The sequence below is a fragment of the Brassica rapa genome, chromosome A09, assembly GCF_000309985.2.
Source record: "Brassica rapa cultivar Chiifu-401-42 chromosome A09, CAAS_Brap_v3.01, whole genome shotgun sequence".
NCBI classification, from domain to species: domain Eukaryota; kingdom Viridiplantae; phylum Streptophyta; class Magnoliopsida; order Brassicales; family Brassicaceae; genus Brassica; species Brassica rapa.
Window position 1 is genome coordinate 33,011,880 of NC_024803.2, and position 19,197 is coordinate 33,031,076.

General features: G+C 36.4%; 2 protein-coding genes, 2 non-coding genes and 1 pseudogene across 12 annotated transcripts; 4 read left to right on the forward strand and 1 right to left on the reverse strand.

The window, feature by feature from the left end:
• Positions 1–600: 600 nt before the first annotated feature.
• On the forward strand, positions 601–2,548 carry LOC103841046 (proteasome subunit alpha type-7-A). Its single transcript, XM_009117555.3, has 3 exons — positions 601–869; positions 1,477–1,891; positions 2,194–2,548. The coding sequence occupies exons 1-3, from the start codon at positions 697–699 to the stop codon at positions 2,356–2,358; spliced, it is 753 nt and encodes a 250-aa protein (XP_009115803.1). The 5' UTR covers positions 601–696; the 3' UTR covers positions 2,359–2,548.
• A 251-nt stretch (positions 2,549–2,799) lies between these two features.
• On the forward strand, positions 2,800–6,777 carry LOC103841047 (serine/threonine-protein kinase rio2). 9 transcript variants are annotated; one of them, XM_033281128.1, is made up of 14 exons: positions 2,800–3,574; positions 3,828–3,960; positions 4,046–4,092; positions 4,181–4,251; positions 4,353–4,466; positions 4,555–4,730; positions 4,829–4,917; positions 5,056–5,173; positions 5,338–5,411; positions 5,513–5,560; positions 5,644–5,806; positions 6,000–6,131; positions 6,216–6,308; positions 6,386–6,775. In XM_033281128.1, the coding sequence occupies exons 2-14, from the start codon at positions 3,877–3,879 to the stop codon at positions 6,527–6,529; spliced, it is 1,353 nt and encodes a 450-aa protein (XP_033137019.1). In that variant the 5' UTR covers positions 2,800–3,574; positions 3,828–3,876; the 3' UTR covers positions 6,530–6,775. The 9 variants fall into 9 exon arrangements, with proteins under 9 accessions (XP_033137019.1, XP_033137020.1, XP_033137018.1 ...); XM_033281129.1 differs by having other exon boundaries at positions 2,871–3,574; positions 4,575–4,730; positions 6,210–6,308; positions 6,386–6,717; XM_033281127.1 differs by having other exon boundaries at positions 2,878–3,476; positions 3,825–3,960; positions 6,210–6,308; positions 6,386–6,717.
• Positions 3,138–3,211, forward strand: TRNAV-AAC. The gene has a single exon. It is a non-coding gene; the product is annotated as a tRNA-Val (tRNA).
• Positions 3,259–3,330, reverse strand: TRNAD-GUC. Its single transcript has one exon. It is a non-coding gene; the product is annotated as a tRNA-Asp (tRNA).
• A 2,741-nt stretch (positions 6,778–9,518) lies between the features above and the next one.
• LOC103841104 lies at positions 9,519–18,883 on the forward strand (annotated as a pseudogene).
• Positions 18,884–19,197: the final 314 nt, after the last annotated feature.

The window sequence follows — 19,197 nt, forward strand, 5'->3', positions numbered from 1 at the left end:
ATTTATATTAATGTGTAGATTTTGATTTCTAAAGATTTTAGAACGGTAGGTTAAGCGCGGAATATGTATTCTAAATATTTTTAGAATATTCCTATTTACGTAGATCACGTATTCTAAACATTGTAGATTCAATGAAAAAAGTAGATTTTTTTTCTACTTCGTAGAATATCATTTCTACTTTATTTAGAACATAATCTGAAATTTATAATTTTTAATTTTTTTATAACTGGAAAAAATATCATTAAGTTCATATAGATATTTTATCAAAAGTTACTATTTTTTCAAATTTTTTTTGTTTGTACAATTATTTATTAAATTTATTTTCAAAAATATTAAAGGGTTTATAGGAAAATATGACACAAAATATAGATTAGTCTAAAAGGACATAGTTACCATTTTTTTGCTCTAAAAAAACAGTTTTCCCTAGTATTTTTTAATGATAATAATAATTCTTAGAGAGATGGAGATTATCTGTTTGGTTTTGGGCCAATGCAGCACATATGAGGCCCACTAGAGAAACAAAATCCATCACTGATGGGTGGTTCATTCTGATTGGCTATAAGGAGTGGTAACGTGAACCTGTCCGCAGAAGAATATAACCCAACTGAGACTTCTTAACTTGTCGCCTAAGTCGGAATCGACATTGAAGAAAAGGGAAGAGAGAGGTGTATTGAATCAGAAAGAACAAAAGGAGAGATGGCTAGATACGATCGAGCAATCACAGTGTTCTCACCAGACGGCCACCTATTCCAGGTAGAGTACGCCCTAGAAGCTGTCCGGAAAGGTAACGCCGCCGTCGGAGTCCGCGGTACCGATACTGTCGTCCTCGCCGTCGAGAAGAAGTCCACCCCTAAGCTCCAGGATACAAGGTATGGCTCCAGATCTCTACCGATTCAACATGCTTGAAGTGTGTGTTTTGGGTTTTTGTTACACATCTGGATCGCTTGGTTTAGCTCAATGTTCGATCGATTTGAAATCATTCTGGATGAAACTTGATGTTGGGTAGTGTTAGATCGTAGATTCGAAGCTGATCTCTTGTTAAAGACTTGTTTTTTTGTGTGTGTGTTTACGGTGAAACTTGCTCCTCTTCTATGAAAAGCTGTGTACAGTTTCTCTCAGATGTTTTATGATATAGTTTGATCATTCTCCAACGAATTGTTAATATTTGATGCTGAATTTGATTGAAAGTTTTCCCCTTTAGCCAATATCATGTTCGTAGTATATACAATCCTTAGCTTTACAGGTGAGTTAAGTTTGGTATGTGTTCGTCAAAATGAAACATACACAAATTCTCTAAGATGTGTATCTTATATCATATAGTTTCATCAGTCTCTGCGAAAGTTTTCTCCTTATCTTACCATTATCATGTTGTGGTCGTATATAACAACAATCTTTAGCTTTACATGTGAGCTGAGTTTTGGTGGTTAATCTCTTCTTGTCCCAATAGATCTGAGTTTTATTTTTTTGTTTCAACAGATCAGCCAGAAAGATTGTGAGTCTTGATAACCACATTGCCTTGGCCTGTGCTGGACTGAAGGCAGATGCTCGGGTCCTGATTAACAAGGCCAGGATAGAGTGTCAGAGCCACAGGCTTACGTTGGAGGATCCAGTGACTGTTGAGTACATCACTCGGTACATAGCTGGGCTTCAACAGAAGTATACTCAAAGTGGTGGTGTGAGACCTTTTGGTCTTTCCACTCTTATTGTTGGTTTTGACCCCTACACTCGTATACCTGCGCTTTACCAGACTGATCCATCTGGTACGTTCTCTGCTTGGAAGGCTAATGCAACCGGGAGAAACTCAAACTCAATCAGGGAGTTTCTGGAGAAGAACTATAAAGAGACATCGGGACAAGAGACTGTTAAACTTGCAATCCGTGCTCTGCTTGAGGTTAGTTTGTTCTATAATTTTCTATAACTAAACCAAGTAGGTTCCTACTGGGTGCCCTGTTATTAAACTTAACAATGTGATCGTACTTATTGGTCTCTTGCGAGCCTTAACCGTGGAGCAACATACAATTTACCGTGTTATGTTTCTCCACTACTGAAAGGTGGCTTTAGGTTGGGGACAAAGCGAACAAAAAGTGACAGTGTAATAGAATGTTACTAGTTGAAAAGGAGAATAACGTTTGATGAGCAAATGAACAAGTAACTGAATCTTGTAAAATGCTGATGAGCTTGACAACTTTGCAGGTAGTTGAGAGTGGTGGAAAGAACATTGAGGTTGCTTTAATGACAAGGGAGGAAGGTACTCTGAAGCAGCTAGAAGAAGCTGAAATCGATGCTATTGTGGCTGAGATTGAAGCTGAGAAGGCGGCCGCAGAAGCAGCCAAGAAAGCCCCTTCAAGGGAAACATGAGTCCGATCTTACAGTCTGGTTTCGAAATTCTGGTGTTGGTTCAAAGTAAGATAATTGAGGGTTGAATACAAAATATCTGGACTGCTTTAGTTCATGTTGTTGGATTATTAGCCTGTTTGACATTTCATTATTTTGCTATTTTATGCACGAATGTTTGACTGAGTTTTTTTTCTTGGTCATCTTTGCTTCACCATATGGTTGTTGTAGACAAATATAGCATGAACAACTTAACCCAAAAAATAAAAATAGCATGAATAGAAAAACATTAAGAGGGGTGTAGTCAACTGAGAATTTTAGGTGATTTGTATTAAAATGACAAATCCACTGTTCATTTAAAATTTACTGTTATTGGATTTGACATTTCATAAAGTACTTTGAAATCCACTGTTATTGAAAATATTTTAAGTTCTGAAGTTTTAAAGTTTTCAATTGATTTCGGGGTGTTTCGATGAAGTTTCTTAATTAAAAAAATTAAACTCAAATCTCATGGTTTTAAGTGATATTCTAGAGTGGATTAACAAAAATCACCTAAATCTCTGTAACCTCTTGAAATCATCTAAAACCCTAATTAAAATCAAATCACTTGAAATGTTTGATTGAATACATCCCCCTAAAGACCAATTTAGCTGATATTAACTTCCAGAACCAGAAGAATGCATAGGAAAGTAGGAACAATAGAGTTTTGAATCAAAAGAAATTCGATAATTGGTTGGAACGCTACGAGATCAGTTCAGGTCAGCGTATTATAGAATTTATTTGTGTCGTTAAACTAACAAAATGGTTTCGTGGTGTAGTTGGTTATCACGTCAGTCTAACACACTGAAGGTCTCCGGTTCGAACCCGGGCGAAGCCAATTGAATTTTTCGATATTTTGAACTTTATTAACAAAGCAAAAAAATTCGCCGTTGCCGGGGATCGAACCCGGGTCACCCGCGTGACAGGCGGGAATACTTACCACTATACTACAACGACATTGTTGTTAAGGGAAGATTGAAAACATAACTAACATATATATTATTTAATTAGATAATTGCAATCTTACGACTGTTAGTTAACGACTTCTCTCTGGGCTTCGAGAGTTTGCGCCGCGCTCTCTCTCTCTTTCTCTAACTTTTCAGGTAAAGCTCCTCCAGCTTCTGACAGTTGTTTTGTTTGTGCATCGCTCCCTCCTCCTGCGTGTTTCGTTTCTAGACATAAGCTTCCTCCGTCTTCCAAGGTTTTGTTATATCAATCGACATACCTATTATTAATATAGCTCTCTCCCTTCTTGTCGAAATCTTTTATTTTTAGAGTTCTAGTTTGAGATTAATTCGTATGTAACCGGCGTCTACTTGTTTTTGTTCGAGAGCCAATGTTTATTACTTTAGTTGTCAAGTTTGAACATTTTAGTGTTAGCTTGAATCCACACCGTTCTAGGGTTTGATTCACTATTACATCAATTTAAAAACTGTTTTTATCTTATTTAGCAGCCAGGGGGTTGAATCAAAAGGGGGTTGGTTTCACAGTGAGGCGTAAAGGATGAAGCTTGACGTGAATGTGCTGAGATATCTATCTAAAGATGATTTTAGAGTTCTCACTGCTGTGGAGATGGGAATGCGTAACGTCAGTCCTTCTCTTCTCTTCTCTATTCCTTTTCTTATTAGTATTAGCCTTTTTTTTATTTCTTTGTTGTTTATCGTATTTGCAGCACGAGATTGTTCCTTCTGAGCTCGTAGATCGCATTGCTGGTCTCAAGTATGCCTCTATCTTGATGCTTTGAATGCTTACTTTTTTGCTTTGATGAACCATATTGTGTGATTCACATACCTGTTATATTGCACAGACATGGAGGCACATACAAAGTCCTCAAGAACTTGCTCAAGTATAAGCTTTTGCATCACGACCGCTCTAAATGTGACTACCTCTCTTCTCTCTAAATGCATTAGTAGCTTTTTCTGCTTGTTAGTCTTAGAAACTCGCATATTCTAATCTCTGTTGCCTTGTTTCTTGTTTAGATGATGGATTCAGACTCACTTATCTGGGATACGACTTTCTTGCCATTAAAACATTGGTCAACCGTGGTGTTTTTACCGGTGTTGGTCGTCAGATTGGGGTTGGTAAAGAGTCTGGTCAGTCTTTTACCTTTTTTTTTTTTTTTTTTTTGATCCATTTCGTTGCTGAAGAGATATTGTTCTGATAGTTATGGGTTATAAATAGACATATTTGAGGTGGCTCAGGAAGACGGAACTATTCTGGCAATGAAGTTGCATAGACTAGGGAGAACCTCCTTTAGGGCTGTTAAATCTAAGCGTGACTACTTGAGGCATCGCAGTAGTTTCAGCTGGTTGTATCTCTCCCGTCTTGCCGCTCTCAAGGAGTTTGCTTTCATGAAGGTTTTTTTATTATTGCCTTTTGTTCCATTCTATGGTTGTAACACTATTCTTTTTATTCTTCTTGGCCTTATGTTTGGTTTGGCTTCTGAATCGAGCAGGCTTTGGAAGAACATGACTTTCCTGTTCCAAAAGCTATCGACTGCAATAGGCATTGTGTTATCATGTCTCTTGTGCAAGGATACCCCATGTAAGGATCTACCTTCATGCATTGGATTCGAGGCTCCTTAGAAGTTGATCCATTTGCTTCACTCACTCACTCACTCACTAAGAAACAGTTATAACCTTGCTGCGGTGAATCACATCTTTCATATTTGATCTATGATAGGGTTCAGGTGAAGCAATTACAGAACCCTGAGACAATTTTCGAGAAGATTATTGGCATTGTTGTTCGTTTGGCTGAGCATGGTCTAATCCATTGCGACTTTAATGAATTCAACATCATGGTGAGATACACTTTGAATTATCTAGTTCATTAATGCCTTGTATACTCTAAGTTACTTTTGCTGAACATTGAATGCATCTGTTTGAAGCTGCCTCGTTATATGATTCTGTAATCATGCTAGTTTTTTCATTTTCTTACACCTTTGTTTATATGTCTATGTTTTAGATTGATGATGAAGAAAAGATTACGATGATTGACTTTCCACAAATGGTATCTGTTTCACACCAAAATGCACAGATGTATGTGATGTCTCTCGTCTCTGGATCATGCCTCCGTCCTCTCTTTTCATTTTCCGTGCCGTGTTCTTGTTTTGTTTATGGATTTTTTTTTTGTCTTTCAGGTACTTTGACCGTGATATAGAATGCATCTTCAAGTTTTTCAGAAAAAGGTTAATTACATATCATCTGTTCACAAGTCCTGGTATCAAAATCTCATTCTTAGTTTCTGTGAACTCAATTCCTATCTTTCCAGGTTTAATATGTCTTTCCAAGAAGAGAGAGATGATGAGACAGAGGTGGAAGTGGATGAGAACAGCAGACCATCTTTCTTTGATATAACCAAAGATGCCAACGCTCTGGATAGAGAACTAGAAGCTAGTGGTTTCACTAAAAAGGAGCAGAATGACCTCGACAAAGTATGTGATCCTTTTTACCTAAGTAATAACACTGCTTATCTATCTGGGGCCGTATGTACTTATGAAACACGTATTTTAAATGACAGGCTGCCTAATGTGTCAGTTGTGTTGTAATTTTGCAGCACTAATCTCTACAATGTTTTGCCTGTGAATGGTATATTAGAATGAAGATGTGGTTTCATGTCTTGTGTAGTTTATCGAAGGTGGGATGGAGAAGAATGAAGATTCTGACGAGGATGAGGAATCTGATGATGAAGAGGAGACTGTTGAGTCAAATGAAGAAGGAAACCTAAATGAAATGAGATCACTACAGTTGCAAGAGGAGGTATAAAACATTTCCATATAAACTGAAACATGTTCTCTCTTACCATGCTAACACTATATGCTTTCGTATGATGTGTAGGAGCAGAATAGTTCAAATGGCGTTGAGGCTGAAGTTGAATTGGATGATAATAAGAAAGACGAAAGCAGTGGAGATGAAAACGAAGCTGGAAGAGATGAGGTCAGTAGTATCTTCCGTGTAGTAACTTAGAGAGTATTGCGTTAGCTTAACAAATAATGCAACTTCCTTTGCTTCAGGAGCTGGACAAAAAACTGGGAAAGCAAAGACGCAGAGCCATGGCAGCAGCCAGGGGAGGTAGAAAGTCACAGTCTTCAAGAAACACATACAAGGACAAAGGAGGCCGTTCCCAAAACTCCAAGATCAACATGAGCGGCTGGTAATAAACTTATTATAGTACACAAAACAAAACTCTGCAAGATATTGAAGAAGCCAACAACGTATGATTGATTCTCTCTCAACAAACTATGGGCTTAATGGGCCTTTTAATATTTTAAACGGGCCAAATTTTGATCTTCTATTGTCTTTTTCGATAGACTAAAATGAAATGAATATTCAGTTTCTATATACACTAGATCTTTTCTCCGCGCTACGCGCGGATTATGCAATATAAATTTTTTCACGGTCCCTATTTTATTTTCATGTATTTTAAATAGCTTTGTATAATTTCGAACCATTAACCAAATCATTTCTAAAGTAATAAATTAGATAAATATAAATTGCTTTATATATTATTGTCATATTGGATGTGCTATTAGTCTTTTATGCTCTTTATGTTTTGATTCTACTTCTAAGCATTTTAATTTGACTGATTTGTTTCTTCTGAATTGTTAATAACATCTATGGTAAAATCCAAAGTAAATCTTGTTCATGATGTTTAAGTGAGTAATAACTTTCATGCATTATTCAAAAAATAATAATTTGCAATGCACTTCCCCTTTCACCTTTATTGATGTTTGGTTTAATGTTTTGGTATCAAAAATTTTGATTTTCTTATATTGAATGTTTTGCAATTGTTTAAATTTTGGTGATTGTTCATCCTATACACAGAGACGCAGAAAATGTCAAACACGGAAATAATTTTAGATTAAATCATTTCTTATATTTCTTCTTCAATTTTTTTTGATGAAATATCAAATTTATTGATCAAGCAAAGAATGTTATTTACATAAGTATGACTACTCTACTATCTTTATGTATGAACCAGTGCTTCTTCACATACTAAGCTGGAACCAACGGCTGAGTAATCCTCCATATTTGTGATCGAACCTGTATTTGAGTGATGAGATTCTGTTTCTCACTGCCTTATCAATGCGCCGACGCATATGATCAGTGGTGACTCTGCTTTGCTGATGACGCCTCCCATTCCTTTCTCTCCAAATGTGGTAAATTGTGGTCTGCAACAAAAGCTTCACCAAAACAGTATCAGCTTTCCCTTGACTCATTCTTTGTATGCGATGCAGTGTCCATTGCCAATCCGGATTGATGCTGATGCCAATAAGTCTCCTAGCCAGACTCTCCCACACTGTGTAGGAATAAGGACATGCGAAGAACAAATGATCACGCGTTTCATCTCTCTCTCCACAAAGTTCACAACTCTGTACCATTCCCCATTGTCTCATACGATCACCAGTTGATAGTCTATTCTTCACTGCTAGCCAAGTTATGAATGAGAATCGTGGGACCCCTTGTGTGAACCAGATTACTCGACTCCACTCGACTGTAGGCCTCCTAGACCTCACTTGCTCCCACGTACTAGCCGCAGAGTAATGATCTCTGTAATCATCACTCCCATGCTTCCACAATACTATGTCCTTGCCGTTCTCTGGTTGCGGAGGTTCTCTTTGTAAGATACTATTTCTCAGCTCGTGGAACCTACGGCTTCTACTTCCTCGTATGCTCCACTCTTCCAATGTAACAGCATCGCTAACCTTAGCGTGTCTCCTAATGCCCAAATAAGTAGTGCCTGTAGGACCTGTGATGTCGATCAGCTTCCCTTGCCCCAACCAATCATCAAACCAAAAGTGACAGTTGTTGCCATCTTGAATATCAAACCTCAAAAATTCATAAGCCACATCTCTCAATTTGAGTAACTTCCTCCATATCCAAGATCCCTTTGTGTCATCTCTTACATCCCAGAATGAATTATATTTGAGCAAATAATGCTTAACCCAGCTCACCCACAGTGAAGTAGGTTGAGTGAAGAGACGCCAAATGAGTTTCAGAGCAAATACTCTGTTCGTCTCCCGCAGCTTCCGGATTCCAAGACCTCCCTCCTCTTTTGGAACACACAAATCATCCCAACTGACCTTTGCTTTATGAGTTTGTGTTGGTGAGCCTGACCAGAGGAAGGCACTACACATACTCTCTATCTTATCAAGACATTTCGCAGGCAGTATGAATGCCTGACTCCAAAAATTGACCATACTGGCTATGACTGATTTAATCAGCTGTAGTCGTCCTGCAAACGATAGAGTTTTGTTGGACCAGCAGAGCATTCTACTTCTGATTTTATCTATCAATGGCTCGTAGTCATGGCTGGTAAGTGTCTTAGTCGTCAGTGGCATGCCGAGGTAGCGAATAGGTAGTGTGCCCACTCCAATATTTAACGATTCTGCTGCAGCAAGTAGGTCACTGATATTATGCCCTGATGCGAATATAGAAGACTTAGCCACATTAATGTGGAGACCAGACATTCGAGCGAATCTTTTCATAACCTCCAGAACGCCCATAAGTGAACCCGTTGTGCCCTTGGTGAATACTAATATATCATCAGCAAAACTCAGATGCGTGAGCTTAACTCCCTCACACTGCGGATGATAAGCAAACTCACCTGCTGCTGCTGCTTTGTTCAAGAGCTTAGAAAGCACATTGTTCAGTATAACATAGAGATATGGTGAGAGTGAGCAACCCTGCCGTATTCCTCTAGCACTAGTGAAAAAACCCTCCAGACTTCCATTAACAGACACTGAAAAAGCCGCAGTAGTGATGCAGAGCCGGATCCAATTGACAAACTGAGGAGGCAAACCCATGGCAAGCAGAACCGAGGTGATGAAAGACCATTTCACTGTATCAAAGGCCTTGGATATGTCAAACTTGATAGCACACTTCGCTTCGGTCACTGATCTGTGATAGCCACTAACTAGTTCTGAGGCAAGCAAAACATTCTCCAATAATAAACGATCTGTGATGAAAGCACATTGGTTGGCTTCAATGGCTTCCGGGAATATGATTTTGAGTCTATTAGCAAGTACTTTGGAGATAACCTTGTACAAGAAGTTACAGCAGGCTATTGGTCTATACTCCTTCATTGTCTGTGCATTCGTTGTCTTCGGTATGAGAGAGAGGATTGTAGCATTAACACCAGTAGGCATGAAGCCGAAGAGAAAAAAGGATTGCACCGCCACAATGAATTCCCTGCCTATAATAGACCAAGCTGCCACGAAGAACTCTTTGGTGAAGCCATCTGGACCGGAGACCTTGCCGTTAGGTAAAGCTTGGAGAGCCTGATATATTTCCTTCGCTGTAACAGGGCAAGCCAGCGCCGCTGCAGTTTCATTTGAGCACCGGTATGTTAATAACTCCTGAAGGGAAGCAACTGAAGTTTCCTCCAATGTAGCATCCTGGCTCTGCAAGAATGTCTGAAAGTGAGAAACTGCCTCTTTTTTAATATCCTGATCAGATGTGAGCACTTCTCCCTGCCCATTAACCAAGCTTCTGATCGTGTTTCGAGCAGCCCTTGTCTGCACCACTGAGTGAAAAAATCTTGTGTTTTGATCTCCTTCAATTTTATTGATTCGTATTTACATATTTTACAGAAATTTTACAAAAACAATTCTGCATTATAATTTTAAGGTTTACTTCTTACATAATATATACTTGTCTAACAAAATAAATACTTTTTGAAATTTAAGTGTTTAAATACAATTTTTTAAAAAATATTTAATAGTAGATATGTGTTGTCAGCAGCCACACGTAACAACTGATTGTAAGTTGGACATATAATATGTATGAATGTTTTGGGTATATTTTGTTTTACTTAGAGTATTTTTGTAGTTTGGATAATTTAAACATATATTACATGAACTCGAAAGGGGTATACGGAAGCGGGTACGTGGAAATCGGTATGCGGAAACGGAACCGTATGGATGCATAGAAGCGAGAATTTTCAAAACATTAGGAAGCGGATACGTTTTGGAAACATATATCCAAATATTTATATATATATATATACATATTAAATATAAGAAAAAATTATAAAACTTATGACTAAAATATTTTATTCAAATTAAAAAAAAATCTTCATTTATAATCATTTATTATAATTTTGAAAATATAAATAAATTAACTTCAAAAATTATTACCCAATTAATTATTTTCAAAATTTCATAAATAATTAACACAATATATTTATACATATATGTTATATCTCTAATACGAATTCAGGGCATAAATATTATTTACTGTATTAGTTTTAATATTTGCAAATTTTTATTCTTTTTTATTTAAGTATTAATAACTTTTTGATTTTATACAAAAAAACAAAAAAAAACATGATTTTATATTCTATGTATTGCGTTTTCTTAAACGGGAAAATGATAGTAAAACGGAATTGTAAGCTCCCGACATGTTTTTAAATAGAAGATTTTTGAATCTTTTTGGAACCAAAATTTCGTAAACTTTCACAAAATTCTGATTCCGGTTTCGAAACGGAAAGCATATGTCCAATGAAGCTTCTGTGCAACCTATATTTAAACTCATATATGAATGTGGTATTAGTCTTTATTTATTGTAATTTGGATTACCAGAAATTCAGACCGATTATGTAGGTTGAATATTTTGTTTTAATTTAAATAAAAATTCTTGTAAAATTTAATAGAGGAAAGTAATATTTTGTGTTAAATGAGAACAAACACCAAATTTATTAAGACATGTATGAATGGTGACCAGGAAACGGTGAGGAATAATGCATTCCCTAACGTTCATAAAAAAAATCACCATTCACAAGGAATAATAATTCACTCTCATTCCCTTTCATTCTCTTATTTGTAGAGAATTTAAGAACAAAATTATTCTTTGTTAAATTTGATAAGGAACAAACATTCCTTTTCATTCCTGATATTTTGTTCCTGTACATTCCTTTTTTATTTGTTTCTCTTGATTCTCGAATGGTCACCAGTCAGACCTATAGTTGATGAGTAACACATGGATTATATATACATATGTTAAAAGTTTATGTCACTAAATAGTTTTAGACGTAACTTGAAGGGTGAATAATTTGTCGAAAATTATGCCATAAGATATTTTATTTTAATTTATTATAATAATGAGCGAAGATAAATTTTAATATGTGCATAGAGAAATCGTTAAATTATGTGATTGACTAATCAAAATTATTGAAAAGTAGAATACTGCCGCATTATACGCATATTGTATATTCAATTTTTTTGTGATTTCATGTTTAATATATTTTTTTAATATTTTTTCCTTTGTATTTTTTCTTTAAAGTAAGATTAATATGCACATAGTTTTCTACTATGTTTTTTGTTGCTAAAATATTCTCTTATTTAGTTGAGAATTTAGTTCCGTAACACGGAAGTGTATTTGATTATTATGTTTGGTGTTTCCTAAAAGTTCAAATATGAATACTTTTTTCGAGAATAAAAAGGTAGATATTGATTAACACTTTTGTTCATTTTGTTGTTGACCTCCACATATCTATTGCGTATTGTTTTGTAATAGTGCATTTGTGTGTTTAAATATTTCTCTTATTTTTCTTCTTGAGCTTCTAGTAATATCTATAGAGTTTAGCCACATAGGATGAATGAAAGATTTATTATATAATCAGAAAAGAATTTTATAATTGGCAACCACATTGTAAATTTTTATTTTAATAAAAAAAATTAAATCCATATATCTATTAAAAATCCAGACCTAACTCTTGGAGAGGTGGGATGTACAATCCATGACATACCCTCTCTCAGATATTCATACGGACAGATCTGCAGCCGTGGTGATCAGAATAATGTGATTTAGTTTACGTAGTAGGAATATTAAACCCAAAATGTTTTTATATCCAGAGGCCATCCACTGCCACTGGACCGCAAGGTTCCGCTCGTTGTAACTTAATTGATTGTGCTGTTGGATTAATATTCTATACGCGAGTATTGTTTTAAAAGATTTGTTATAATTTATTTTGCTTGTAGTATTATTTACCATGTTATATTTTATTTATATTTAACATTTTTATTTTCAACCCTTTTTGTCAAATATTAACTTTCTATTTTTATAGTTTGACATTTTTGTCTATTTTTGTAAACATGAATATTATTTTTAATGGACGTCTTGTATATGTAAATAATGTTCTTTAAAAAAAAAACTTATGTTCATTTTTAAATAATGTTACATATAAGGAAACACTAAAAGAGAGCAGTATGACTAAATAGGAAAATAGCAGATATGCTGTTTTACCCATATGTATTGTATGCATATTTTTTAAAATTATTATATATAGTATATTGTTTTTTAAGATTTAAACTATCTGATGTAATTAAAAACTTATTGCGAGTTATTAGTATACTTCTTTATAAATGTACATTTTATTTTTAATATATAGTCTTCTATACTAATTGTAGATTTTAAAAAAAAATCTTGTGAGTTATAAACTTATAATTGGTTAAGAGTCGATTTTCATGCCGGCTTTATTTATAGTAGCAAAATTCTTCGTCCTTTTTTTTGACATTTAGCTATTCTAGTGTTTTTTGTTTGTGTATTAACTGAAACATATTGATAGATAAAATATGTCATTATTATAGTAAGAAATTTCACTAATTTGGTATACATGTGTGGCTATATAATGACATAATTCATGTAGTTCTGCCGAATGTTGAGAAAGATATAGATATTAATTTAGACACCCAAGAAAGTGAAGAAACTTTTCCTTTGACAAAAGAGAAAGTGAAGAAACTTTCACCCGTTTGACCAAAAAAAACAAAAAAAAAGAAACTCTCACCCAAGAATAAACTAACATTCAATGTTAGAATGCAGACGCCACCGATGGCTTGATCAAGATGATATATCACTGTTTAAATGCATGTGTATAGCACTAAATGAATTTGCCTCATAGGAATAATAAAAGTAAAAGTAGAAAGATTGTAAGGCAGTTGAGAAATGAAATGTCTGTGTATAGCACTGAAGGTTTATTTTGTCTTCAGGTCTTTTATGAAGTTACATAGATGCAAACGTTTTGGGTAGTGTGTAGCCTTTGTAACTGTAAGGGAAGTATGGAAGTCAGATTCATCTATTGTTCTTTACCAAACTAATGGACAATTATACAACTATGAAATAAATAGAAAACTACCTCCTGTTTTTTATAATTCCTAATACACCTTACAAAATCTGAAGAAAAATGTTGTACAAATAAAACTCTTCGCTGCTTTTGTTTCAGTAATTTAACCGATAATAAACAAGATGGCATCACAAGTCGAGACATGATTAAAAATAGCTTCTTCTAGTTTAACTTAAAGATGTACTTTACCAATTAGTTTTGACCGAATGCACAAAACTCGGATCCACAAAACTCTAAGCGTCAATATCGACATGTCACATTGACACAAAAGGCAATACGTTTATGGACCCAGGTAAAGGTTTTCTTGGATATGCAGGAGAAGAGAGCAAGTCAAACTCTTCTTTAGGTTTAGCTGCGTAAGGGAGTCTCTCTCGCCACATAAAGCAAGAGAGGAGAGAAACCAATCCTTAATCTTTGGTTCCTTGAAGATACCACTTATCTGTAGCTCTGTTGATTCTTTGCAATAAGAGAAGGCGTCAACTGACCTCATGAAATCCACTTTCATGCGCAAATGTGTTCGCTCCTGCAATACCCTTATGGGACTGCCAGCTGCATTTTGCATATCCGTGTGTTCTTCAACCTGAGAAAATGAGGAATAGACCTTACCGAGAAAATTTTACTAACTCAGCATCTAAAACGTGAAGAATGAACTGCAAGAAGTGTACCGTTTTGCTTGTCGTAGAAATGTGATGAGTATCAATTCCAATATAAAGGCCTCGTAACACCTGATCTCTACAGATTTAATTAATGGCAATCAAAACGTACATAGTTAGAAAGGAACGATATATTTATTTCATAATTAAGTATTCAAATGTAGCACAAGTAAAGATATAATGAGGTGTACAAAATCTTCAATACCCAAGTGAGGATTCAGATACTTGCAGAGTGCATAAAGGAAACCAAAATCCCACACATCTCGGTTAATAGATGAGAAACTGATTAAATTTTGTCAGAGAAGAAAGCGGTTTCCCACACCCCATTGTGCACACTCGCGTCCCAACAAGCTTTCTCGGGACGGGCAGTATCTTTTAGACCACAACCGGATGTTGATGGAGATTCTATTTATAATGGAAAGGTGATGAGCTTGATGGAGGTTTCACGTCCTGTGGAAAAGATATGAGAAAAAATGGGCCTCAAAATTTCATTACAACTTTCCATTGTGGTACTTAGATGGAAAGTATTAATACCGTTGCTGCCGTGATGATTTTGTCGCATTCCCTGTCCTGACTTCTGGTTGTGTCCTCACTTTTATCATCCCCATCCTGAAAATGGTAATCTTTCTGTTAAAAACAATTGTTTAGTATCATAGCTTAGCCAAATCATAACTACACAATTATTAAAGTCAATTTATTCAACTCCTAAATACTTCGGACTGTAATGTTGATCACTTTCAATAGAATGCTTTGATTAATCTATGAAAGATGGGACATGAGGATCCAACCTTGTTGCTTTCAGGTTCAGAGAGATGGATTTGCTTGCTCTTCTATCCCCAAAACTTTAAAATTTGAATGAATCCCCATTGCACAATGCATCCACAGAAACCTAAACCGGATTTCAATATAACATAACGTAGCTGAGGGCTCTTTGATAGAAAGACATTGCTTGATTTTTTTTTCTATGGAGATTGTAGAGTTTGCTTGGATGGAAAATTCGATGAGGTAATTTTATAAAAGAGGAGAAACATAAGAAGTTGAAACGAAACCATCAAGGAATGAGTTAAGAACATAATTGAAAGATGGAGTGTGGGTTGTGATAACGGTGAATTGCAGTGATTCCAACCGACAATGAAGAAAAGTCGACCGATAATTGCTATCATCGGAGTTTAGGTTTCTCTGAATTGGGGTTCAAATGGGCCTCTGAGAATTATTATTGGCCCAGAGGCGTTGTTAGATATTTTCATACTTGTCGACTTAAGGCTGTTATGACGTGGCAGAATAAAACACTTTTACTGGTTCGAATTAATTGCTGACGTGGACACCTTCTCTGTTGAGTATATTCTCCTTTTAGTATAGGTTAGATTAGAGAAAGTATCTCAGATAATAATGTCCAAATCTGTTTGATTTTGTTCTGGTGGGGCAAATCTGAAAATACAATGAAAGTTAAGGTACTAGATGCGAAATACGCTCCCTCAACAAACGGAAATAGAAAATGCAACACAACGGCTAGTGACCTCAAAGGCTACTAAATTTTTTTAAACCTTTTTATAATTCGGATTTCGCTTAAGGCTTGGACCGCGGGACAGGCCCATTTAAACCTGTGGCGGGGCGGGTTTGGGCCTAGGATTTGTTATCCCGCAATGTTGCGGGCCTCGCGGGAAAGAGACTGTGCGGTATGGGCTTTAAGCGGGATGGCCCAAGCAAACCCGCGGTAACCCTAAAATCTCACAACCTTTTCTCTTCTCATTTCGTCAGCCACCTTTAGAACAAAGGAGAAAGAGAGTGAGAGAGAGAAAGACGAGTCGCCACCGACAGAATTGGAGCTCCGGCGACGGCGACAAGCTCCGGTACTCCTATCTCGGGTTCTAAACATCACAGATCAAACATGTATGAATTGAAATTGACTACAAGAACAACATGAAGTTAGATATGTAGTATAAAAGCCTGAATCGTACAGCTTTAACATGTAGATGAAGCGTCCTGGTCTCTTGGAGCAGCATGCAGCGTCAATAAGTGTCATGGAGCAGCACACAACGCTTAGAAGTCGATTGGTGCACCTTTTGGATCGCAGCCCGCGGAACGACCTGTAAAGGACTGTGCATTTCGGCGGGGTGGGCTTGGGCCGAGCTTTTGGAAACAGCATCCCATGCAGGCCTGACCCGCCGTAACCCGCAAGAGAGAAAGCCCGAAGCAGTCCGGGTCCGGACCGGAACGGGACGAAACAACCCGTTTGACAACATTAGCTCAGGCCGTCTTATTAAACCTCAACATCTTTCTCCATTCACCACTCCTCTGAGATTCATTTGTCGTCTTCATTCACTACAAAGATGTATTCAGACCAACCAAATCCGCTCCGTGCTCTCCCGCAAAGCCACTAGGCATCTCCCGCACACGGTCACAAAGTTCCCATCGGAGACAGTCCTTACATCAGAGCCAAAAACGTTCAGGTGAATTAAAGTTACATCCTTTCTTTCATATCTTGCAATCATATAACTTGTCATCTGACCGATTGTTTTGCGATTGATTATTGATTCAGTTGGTAGAGAAGGACCCCGAGAGAGCAATTCCTCTGTTCTGGTCCGCCATTAATGCTGGAGACAGAGTTGACAGTGCTTTGAAAGATATAGCTATTGTGATGAAGCAGCAGGATCGTACCAAAGAAGCTATTGAAGCTATTAAATCTTTTAGAGTCAGATGTTCAGATCAAGCTCATGAATCTCTTGACAACATCCTCCTAGATCTCTACAAGGTTCTCACTTTACAACAAAAAACAGAACATCCTCTGTTTTTCCTCTATTTCCTTTTGCAATTGCTTGAGTTTGTATTGAAACTTTACGTGTTGTTGTTTGCAGAGATGTGGGAGATTAGATGACCATATTGCACTATTGAAACACAAACTCTTCTTGATCCAAAAAGGACTCGCCTTTAACTGTAAACGAACCAAAACAGCTCGATCTCAGGGGAAGAAGTTTCAAGTCTCTGTGGAGCAAGAAGCAACTCGGCTACTGGGGAACTTAGGATGGGCTTTGATGCAGAGAGACAACTTCGTGGAAGCCGAAGATGCGTACAGGAGAGCTCTATCGATCGCGCCTGACAACAACAAGATGTGTAACCTCGGGATCTGTCTTATGAAGCAAGGCAGGATCGATGAAGCCAAAGAGACGTTACGACGCGTGATTCGCATATAAAAGCTTACGAGAGAGCGCAGCAGATGCTTAACGATCTTGGATCTGAGACGATGAGAAGAGGAGGGGATGATAGAGTTGAGCATAGAAAGCTTTTTGATGCCATGTTTGGTTCTTCCTCTATATGGCAGCCTCAGCCTTGTAGAGAACAACAGAACGTGAAGCCCAAGGCAAAGCCGGGTGGGTACGGTGACGAGAACGTGAAGACGAATGTGAATGTAGTTGTAAACAACCCATTAAGGGTTGATGCTAAACCATTCTTCTCTTTGAAGTTGGTAAGAAATAACGAGAAGCTGAAGAGGACGAGATCGTCTAGCCAAACGATGGGGATGTTGAGTTGTTGTGGTGAGGAATAGGGCTGGGCACAAGGCAGATACTAGCTATTTTGCGTGTACTTGCGACTTGACTTGCCTTGTACGAGTAATGAAATTTTTGACTTGTACTTGATATGTTTAAAACGAGTACTTGCTATTTCAAGTACTTGATAAAAAATAAATTACTTGCAAGTTACTTGTCTTGCTCTATTACTTATTATTTACGAGTATTTGTGAATTATTTACGAGTACTTGTGAACTAGTTACGAATTTTTTGGAATATTTAAGAACTACTTACTAAATAATACTCTATTAGAAATAGAAAAAAAAATTGTTTTGTTTTTTCTACTTAAAAATTTAGTTATATGACTTGTTATTACATGTTACTTGTTTAGAGAAGAAATTTTGGTTATCGTGAAAATTATACAATGTTTATATATCTAAATATGCATATATATTTTTTATTTGTCTTCTTCTTTACGTAATACTTGACTCGAAGACAACGAGTATTTAAAAATCAAGATGGATACGAAACAAGTAACAAGTATAAAAAGAGTAATGAGTATTTGTGTCCAATCATAAATGCAAGTAAAAGAAAAGACAAATATAAACAAGTAATTAATAGATCATGTAACAAATAGCAAGTACTTGGGCAAGTAACGGGGCGTAACGAGTTAAGTACTAAAACTAATAATGATACTTGATACTTGACTTGATCTTGCAAGTAATGAAAATTATAGACTTGTTACTTGCCTTGATAACACTGAATACTTGAATTTTCAAGGCGGGTACGAGTCAAGTAGCGAGTTTAAGATGAGTAACGAGTAATGATGTCCTGCCGTAGTGAGGAAGAGACAAACAAGAAGAAAAGATTGTCAATGGAGAAGAAAGCAATAGACTGTGGATTACCAGACAACAAGGAGTTTGAAGAAGCGATGATCATGACTGTCTTGGAGACATAGATGAAAGTGGTGGACAAGAAGAGGCTCAAGGTTTTTCAGGACATCACTTTGTCCTCCCTTAGCCCAAGAGCCTGAGTGTTATATCTCAAATAATAATCTCTAACCAAATCTATTTTCTAATTTATTATTATTAGTAAAGAAAAAGGAGATGAGCTCTTATTCTCCTTGGGTATTTTTTATTAATGTTTTTTTGTCAGGTTAAAGTTGTTACATTGTTCACAATTATTGTAGTAGATCAATAATAAAAAAGTTGAAAGTTATGTTCTTTTCCAGACTATGTTGTAGCTTAATAATAACAATATTGTGTAGATGTTAAAAAGTAAAAACCAATGAGAGAGACAAAAAGAGAAGATGACAAAAGCATATTATGGGTTCTCTTGCTCCACATGTGTGGTTTATATACTGAGTGAGTGGTGACCATTTTACTCTCCTCTCTCATTCACACTTATTAGTGCATTACCATTAGTGTATATATGTTCTTGCTCCACATGTGTTTACATACTTAGCAAGTGGTTACCACTTACCATTACTCATTTACTCGTCTCTCATTCATCTATCAATCACACTTACTAGTGCATGTGTCCTT

Coding starts and splice junctions, on each gene's coding strand:
- LOC103841046 (XM_009117555.3), top strand. CDS start 697: ATGGCTAGATACGATCGAGCAATCACAGTGTTCTCACCAGACGGCCAC. Junction 870..1,476: donor CCTAAGCTCCAGGATACAAG/GTATGGCTCCAG, acceptor TTGTTTCAACAG/ATCAGCCAGAAAGATTGTGA. Junction 1,892..2,193: donor CAATCCGTGCTCTGCTTGAG/GTTAGTTTGTTC, acceptor ACAACTTTGCAG/GTAGTTGAGAGTGGTGGAAA.
- LOC103841047 (XM_033281127.1), top strand. CDS start 3,877: ATGAAGCTTGACGTGAATGTGCTGAGATATCTATCTAAAGATGATTTT. Junction 4,467..4,554: donor TGGGGTTGGTAAAGAGTCTG/GTCAGTCTTTTA, acceptor GGTTATAAATAG/ACATATTTGAGGTGGCTCAG. Junction 4,731..4,828: donor AGGAGTTTGCTTTCATGAAG/GTTTTTTTATTA, acceptor TGAATCGAGCAG/GCTTTGGAAGAACATGACTT.